The 7,153-nt window shown below is 45.7% G+C and overlaps 6 protein-coding genes across 6 annotated transcripts, besides 9 other annotated features; all 6 read left to right on the plus strand.

The window, feature by feature from the left end:
• Positions 1–521, plus strand: Tc00.1047053510445.10 (the record flags this gene model as incomplete). Its single annotated transcript, XM_799933.1, has 1 exon — positions 1–521. A coding segment is annotated over one exon (521 nt), but the record flags the coding sequence as incomplete, so codon positions are not given.
• Positions 1–7,153: a sequence feature (heterozygous, Esmeraldo-like haplotype).
• Positions 565–584: a microsatellite.
• Positions 797–831: a microsatellite.
• On the plus strand, positions 897–1,673 carry Tc00.1047053510445.20 (hypothetical protein, conserved; the record flags this gene model as incomplete). Its single annotated transcript, XM_799934.1, has 1 exon — positions 897–1,673. One exon carries the CDS (start codon positions 897–899, stop codon positions 1,671–1,673), a length of 777 nt encoding a protein of 258 aa, XP_805027.1.
• Positions 1,836–1,858: a sequence feature (AT_rich).
• Positions 2,069–2,095: a microsatellite.
• Positions 2,110–3,645, plus strand: Tc00.1047053510445.30 (hypothetical protein, conserved; the record flags this gene model as incomplete). Its single annotated transcript, XM_799935.1, has 1 exon — positions 2,110–3,645. The coding sequence occupies one exon, from the start codon at positions 2,110–2,112 to the stop codon at positions 3,643–3,645; it is 1,536 nt and encodes a 511-aa protein (XP_805028.1).
• Positions 3,662–3,684: a microsatellite.
• Positions 3,838–3,857: a microsatellite.
• On the plus strand, positions 3,922–4,734 carry Tc00.1047053510445.40 (uncharacterized protein; the record flags this gene model as incomplete). The annotated part of the gene is made up of 1 exon (XM_799936.1): positions 3,922–4,734. One exon carries the CDS (start codon positions 3,922–3,924, stop codon positions 4,732–4,734), a length of 813 nt encoding a protein of 270 aa, XP_805029.1.
• Positions 4,817–4,843: a microsatellite.
• Positions 5,009–6,193, plus strand: Tc00.1047053510445.50 (S-adenosylmethionine synthetase, putative; the record flags this gene model as incomplete). The annotated part of the gene is made up of 1 exon (XM_799937.1): positions 5,009–6,193. The coding sequence occupies one exon, from the start codon at positions 5,009–5,011 to the stop codon at positions 6,191–6,193; it is 1,185 nt and encodes a 394-aa protein (XP_805030.1).
• Positions 6,370–6,393: a microsatellite.
• Positions 6,603–7,153, plus strand: Tc00.1047053510445.61 (hypothetical protein, conserved; the record flags this gene model as incomplete). Its single annotated transcript, XM_799938.1, has 1 exon — positions 6,603–7,153. A coding segment is annotated over one exon (551 nt), but the record flags the coding sequence as incomplete, so codon positions are not given.

Genomic DNA, 7,153 nt, shown 5'->3' on the forward strand with positions numbered 1-7,153 from the left:
CTGGAATCAGTAGCGTACCTCTTTTTTATTTTCTTCGGGGAAGTCTGCCATGGCAAGGACTGAAATCTCAACCGAATGATTACCGTTATACGCGTATTTGCGATATGAAAGCGAAGACGTCCTCGGAGACTCTTGCCGATGGGCACCCCAAAGAGTTTGCAAGACTTTTGGATTATGTGCGTGCCTTGAAGTTTGAGGAAACTCCGAATTACTCGTTTTGCCTGCAGTTGCTGAATGATGTGCTTACTTCGCGTGGTGAGACATATGACTATCAGTATTCGTGGTTGGCGAAGTTAGACCCACGGTGGGCAGAGGAAACGAATGACGTAGAGTCAATGGAAGAAGAATTTCTTGACGTCAACGCGTCATCCATGGCGCGGTATTACCACCGGCCATCATCCGCAAATGCATCACAGTATCAAACCATGACCGACGAGGAATTTGATAGGCCTTTTGGACAAAAGGGGGCGGACAATTCATGGAGGTTGTGCGATTTGTACAATATAGACCTCTCTTTTTAGTTGTCATTGATATCATTATTTAGTTCTTATTTTTATCTCTCAGTATATATATATATATATATACTCTTTGCAAGCAGCATAGTGTCACCCGAAAAATGGGTTTGATGATATTATTTTTTTTACCATTGTTATGTTTTTATCTTTTTAAAGTGGACTTTTTTTTTTTTTTTCCTTCAGAGCCCTAGTTGATTGAAATGACGGAGTGATACCGCATTTCTTCTACCCATTAATGGCATATCACAACTTTTTTTTGTCTTGCTGCTAATTCTATTTGATTTTTCTTTCTTTCATTCTTTTTTTTTTTTTTTTTGTTGAGTGTGTGTTTAGCAGCCGAGCGTCGGTAGGTTTGTTTGTAAATTCAGAGGAACTTTGAAAATGACCGCCACTTGGAGCCCTCAGCTTGTTGAAGAACTGCTTTTCCGGCAGTACATCAAGGGCGAGGATGTGTCCATGCTACTTCCTCCTCCTCCGGCCTTGGCGGTCGATCAATACATGGAGAAGTATGAACAAAGCACCAAGATGATGTCTTCTTATGTTCGCAACGGACTGACAGCGACCCTGACGTCGCAAAATGTCAATACGGCGTCGAGGATTTATGGCGCCACACCAGTGAAGGGGCACGCGTCGTTCTCTCGGGCGGCTAATGCACCTTTAACTGCTGCGGATTCTTCCGTAGATCCCAGAGCGCAGTTGAAGTGCACTCCCAGTGCAAAGGAACTCCCTCCCTCTGTGCTGGACTCACCCGTTCCAGCTGCAGCCAACGCTGCGGCAAGACAAGCAAATGCTTCCCCGTCTGCTTATGTGAGGAGAAATCGAGTGGAATGGCCCTCATCAGTGCCCAGCAACGCATCCCTCAAGAGCTCAAGCCGCTCAAAAGTGGCGCATTTGACGGCAAAGCGTGTGGCCGCTCAAGAAACTGTTGATCCTGATCTTGTCTTTGCCCAGAACCCTGGGGAGCTTCCCCTGCATGCGATATTTGCAAGCTTTCCCAAAGCTCTAGACTCTCTTGCAGCCATTCGTGGCGCCAGTGGGGACTGGCGGAACGACACTTTTACCACAGAAGAGGAAAGTCAATACAAACGGGACTTGGGCTTTGTGCATTTGGGACCCAGCCAGTGCCTCCTCAGTAGATCTAATCTTTTACACAAGTAAAGGTGCACATCGCTCGACCCTTCTCGCTTTCAGCACTTCTTGTTGGTATTTTTTTGGCGTGCTACTTGTTAGATAACTAGAAATAAATTTTTTTTTTGCCGTTTGTTCTTTTGTTTGTTATTTGACGCGCATGTTTTTGTTCATCCCCCCTGGAATGCACCGAATTTATTTATTTATTTTTTTTTCAGCGGAAAAAAGACATTTACACAAAAATACACACGCAAAAACAACAACAATAATAATAATAATAAACGAGGAGAGAAAATAAAGGATGTGAGAGTGGCTCTTGAATTTCCGTGTCTATACGCATATTCTTGCTTTAGTTATTCTTTTTTAAAATTTTCTGATGCACGAACACATACTTATTTACGCATGTCTACAGAGTTGGAGTTAGTTTTTTTTTTTTGTTTTTGTTTTTGTTTAGGGTACTTGTTTGATGAAATACCCGCCAGGGACTCTTGTGTGGATTAACTGCGATGACGGGGAGTGGTGGCCTGCCGTTGTGCGGGAGACGGACAAGGAATTGCTTCTTGTGGTTGGAGGAGGATATGATATGTGTGTTGAGTTCTACCATGACCCCGGAAACCTATATCCAGTGGAGTCAGGAAGCACCGGTGTCCGCATGTTTCATAGGGCCGAGGATGAACGCGATACGGCCGAAAAGAGCTTTTTTCGCGTAACTGCGACACAAGAAGCTGTAGAAAGGGCGTTGCTAGATAGCACCCGTAGTGAGGTACCAACGGTAGACCCCGCGCCCTATACTCCAGAGGAGCTGCGGTGCATGTCTGCTCTTCTTAAGTCGGTCAATCATACCACTGCATCTCATCTAAGGAATACTCTTTTAGCGCAAGATGGAATTGATCTTTCTTCGCGAGGCGTACGGAAACTGATGACTGAAAGGGAACCAAAACGCCGAAAAAGACCGACACGATCCCTGGAGGACATTGTGCCGCCATCCCATGTTGTAAAGGTGATTCATGAAGTCGATTCCAACCCTAGACCAACCGAATTTTTGGTGGTGCCTCAGGCAAGTAGGCCGCAATGGACATTTCAGGAAGCGTTTGATTCTTCTGCTTTGGATATAGTGCGAAAGGAAGTTTTTGAAAACAAGGAGCGGTTTGTGCTCTCACCATTGTACCGTTATTTGGATCTTTTAGGGGCCGTGTCTGTGGATGGCGTACCTGTGGAGACGACCCTGCCATCGCCGATTGCATTACATGAGGTCCCAGAAGGGGGTCTGTTGGCTTCTCGGCGCGTGCTACTCGTTCCTCTTTCAGCCTCTTTATTTGAGCATACTATTGGGTGGATGGTTCCTTTTGAGTACGAGGGCGCTACCATAGCTATGAGGCTTTTTGTGAATGGAGCTGTTGTAGAGACTCCATGTAATTGTTCGTTGCCTTCGGGAAAGGAAGCCGTGGCTGTAAAAACTGCTGCCGGGGCTGATATAACCAAACACGTTTTACACAAGGAACTTTTTTCCCTTGCAGTTGGTTTCACTGGGGTCATTGAGGATATGGCTCTTTGGAAGGGTGTTATAGCTGCCGTGTATGTAGATCGTATCGATATGGATGCACTGGTTGACAGGGTTGTGTTGAACTATAAGATGCCTCCTCGTCGCAAGCGCCGCGATGATGTCGTTGGTGTGCAGGTGAAGATCAATTGTCCTATTACGACACTTCCGTTAAGCATCCCTGTACGAGGTCATTTATGTGAACACATGCAATGCGTGGAATTGCGCTCTCTCCTCATGCAGTGTGCTCGTACCAATGTGTGGAATTGTCCACTTTGCTGGGCGCCTACAACACCGGATACAATCGTGGTTAACTACAGATTGAAGGAATGGTTGGAAACACATCAATCCCAGCTGGAAAAAGTGGATTTTGTTCTCGAGACACCAGCAGGAGTGCCTCTTCGCCCTATTTGGAAGCGAGATATTTTTAGGAATGTTGCTGACGTCATTGCTCTTGAATAACGGGGACTGGTGCTTATTTCTTTTTTTTTTTTTTTTTTTGCTTGAAATTGAAGATGCGAGTAAAATGAAAACTTATTGTCAAATTTTTTTTTTTTTTAGATGTTTGTTGTGTAATGCCGAACAACGTAGTCTTTTCACCGCGACGTTTCTAGTGGCGATCGTTTGTTCATTTATCTCTTGGTCATAACTGACTTTTTTTTTTTTTTTTTTTTGTTGAGCGACTTACTTCTCCAATCCATTTCTTTTGTCTGGCGTAGTTCATGTGCTTGGGGTTTGATGGATGATCTCATTCGCTCAGAAGCGGACTGCAGAAGGCATATCGTTTCGGCCGAAAGCAGCACTGTTCGGGCCCATTTGTTCTTTTTTTCTCGGTTCATGGGGGCTCTCATGGGGGAGATGAAGGGAAATCACTACATCACTTTATTCCACTTTTTGTGGGGATGTTTTTCACTCCTGCGGTTTTATTTGTTTTCTCTTGAACGCAAAAAGGCCATGGTGGCAGAGTTTGCTGATGCGATGCGCAATGACAGGGGTACAGAGGCCGTGAAGGGAAGCGTTGTGGGTTCACCCTGCGGAGGTTTGATGGCTCAATCTGAGGAGAGGGCAATCGCAGGACCGAGGCGGAAAGACCCATGCCATATATTTTTTCAAGAGTGCGTCCCGATTCGTATCCAGCTGTTGGCCAACTTTGCTTTGAAAGTTGCCCGAATACAGAAGGGGCTGATTTTTGCACTTCAATCTGAGCGATGCAGGGGTTACGAGGATTTGTTCACTTCCGCTTTTGCTGACATTGCCCCGCGGAGGCGAAGTGGGACCCCAGAGGAAAAATATGGGCTTGTCCTTAGCGATGTTCGTTTGCTGCATCGTGGCAGGCACAAGGTGAGGGAACGCTGCTATCAGGTACGCGTCATTCAGTCACTGGCCCCTGCCTTTCCCCTGGTACATACTGGGGATGTCATTCTCTCTATTAATGGAAGGTCGGTGGCGACAATCGAGGGCGCCCGATTGGAGTTGTGGGAACATCCAAAGAAAGTACAACTTCTTCTTTTGCGGGAAGCGAGAGTATTTTCAGTTATCTTTGCTTTATAGTTGGATTATTACCGTTCTGCAGCAATTTGTTTTAAGAATGACAATTATTTTTTATTTATATAGTACTGCTACTACTACTGCGAATAATAATAATAATAATAATAATAATTATTATTATTATTATTAATTGTAGATAGGGACACAATTAACTGGAACTTTCTGCGAAATTATTTTGGACCGCATGTTCTTTTTTTCTTCTTAAAAAAAAAAAAAAATACGGTAGTAGCAGCAGCAAGATTTCTTCTTTCTTATATATATAAATTTTACCGGCAATATGTCTGTTCGTCAAATTCTTTTTTCCTCTGAACACGTGAGTGAGGGCCATCCTGACAAGCTTTGTGACCAAGTGTCTGACGCTGTGCTGGATGCATGCCTTGCATCGGATCCTCTTTCAAGGGTGGCTTGTGAAACGTGCTCCAAGACAGGCATGATCATGATTTTTGGTGAAATAACCACAAATGCGGTGCTCGACTATCAGAAGGTGGTCCGCGATGCGGTGAAGGAAATTGGTTTTGATGATGGCGAGAAGGGGTTGGACTATCGCTCGTGCAACCTTCTGATTGCCATTGAGCACCAGTCTCCAGAGATCCTCCAGAGTCTTGGGGACTTTGACGGCGAGGGACTTGGTGCTGGTGATCAGGGCATGATGTTTGGCTACGCAACTGACGAGACGGAGACATTTATGCCACTCACATACGAGTTGTCACGCGGACTTGCTGTAAAGTATAGCGAACTACGCCGTAATGGGACACTACCGTGGGCTCGTCCGGACGCGAAGACGCAGGTCACTGTACAGTATGAGTACGACTCACGTGAAGGAAGACAGCTGCTGACTCCTAAGCGTGTGGCTGTTGTTCTTATCTCGGCCCAACACGATGCTGATGTGAAAAACGAGACACTCCGCAAGGACCTCATGGAAAAGGTCATCAAGGCCGTGATCCCTGCCCACATGCTTGATGCCGATACAAAGTACCACTTGAATCCTTCTGGCCGATTTGTAATTGGCGGCCCACACGGTGATGCTGGCCTTACTGGCCGCAAAATCATTGTTGATACCTACGGTGGTTGGGGCGCCCATGGGGGTGGCGCCTTCTCTGGCAAGGACCCTTCAAAGGTGGACCGTTCGGCGGCCTACGCGGCCCGCTGGATCGCCAAGTCGCTTGTCGCCGGAGGTCTTGCACGTCGTTGTCTCGTTCAACTGGCGTACGCTATTGGTGTTGCAGAACCGCTGAACATTCACATTGAAACCTATGGCACCGGCAAGTATGATGATGGACGCATCCTGGAGATCGTGACGAAGAATTTCAGGCTTCGCCCGTACGATATTATAAAGGAACTAGATCTTCGTCGGCCCATATATCACATGACCTCGCGCTTTGGCCACTTTGGACGCGAAGACAAGAGTGGCAGGGGTGGATTTACCTGGGAGATCCCCAAGAAGCTCGATGAGTCGTGCTAAGCGAGAAGGGTAGAAGCGTCGTGTAATGTGTGAAGTCTCCCATTTTTTTTCTTTGACGATTTATTGGTGGCCTGCGCTTCCATTTTTTTTTTTTTGTTTTCCCTTTTTTTCTTATGGTGAATGTTGCGTGGTAACAGGCATTTCCCATTTAAATAATTTAACAGAATTAATTAAGTAAGAAAAAAAAAAAAAAAAAAAAACCATCTCTTTATTAAGTTTGATATAAACATACGATCTGTGTTAAGACGTTTGGGTTGACACGGAGGCCTTGGCTCGTGTTGGATTTTCAGTTTCTTTTCCCTGCGGCGGGTGGGGCTCTGAATAGTTCCGTGTCTTTTTTTTTGGCTCTAATGTATTTTTTTTGTTGTTGTTGTTGAATGTTAGGAGTTTTGAGCAATAGTGGGTACCAATGCTCGTGTCTTGTATTAGGCGGCAAGCTGACCGTCGTACTCGTCATCACATGATGCTTGACGGCCAGATCAACCCTCGTGAGTGGATGAACTGGCATCCGAAGGAGTACCAGCCGTGGTATTTTGATCGCCATAAGTTTCTTTATGAGCGGCAACAATACGCACACTTTCACCACCTTCTTTGTCATCAGGTATTTCTTAAAGATATGCTTCATTTGGTGCAGCACCCAGAACCTTATACGCACATTATCGATTGTAGGACTTCGCCGCTAAAGATGCATCGTTGGGTTCCTCACAGCTGGTGGCTACCAAGGGATGAAGTTGAGTATGCTCTTCAACTTACCCCGGACGAGTTTGCTGACATGTATGGGTTTCATAAACCACGTAAGTCAGACGATGTTATTCTTGTTTCCCACAACGGCCTTTACTCTGAACAGGCCGGTTGGGAATGGAAGAAACAGTTTTACCAGCACGTTTACAATTACCGTGGCGGGACAAATGAACTGTTTGGGGAGCAATACAATGACGTAGCGTTGAAGGATTCTCTTCC

The sequence above is a fragment of the Trypanosoma cruzi genome, genomic scaffold, assembly GCF_000209065.1.
Source record: "Trypanosoma cruzi strain CL Brener 1047053516755 genomic scaffold, whole genome shotgun sequence".
NCBI lineage: Eukaryota > Euglenozoa > Kinetoplastea > Trypanosomatida > Trypanosomatidae > Trypanosoma > Trypanosoma cruzi.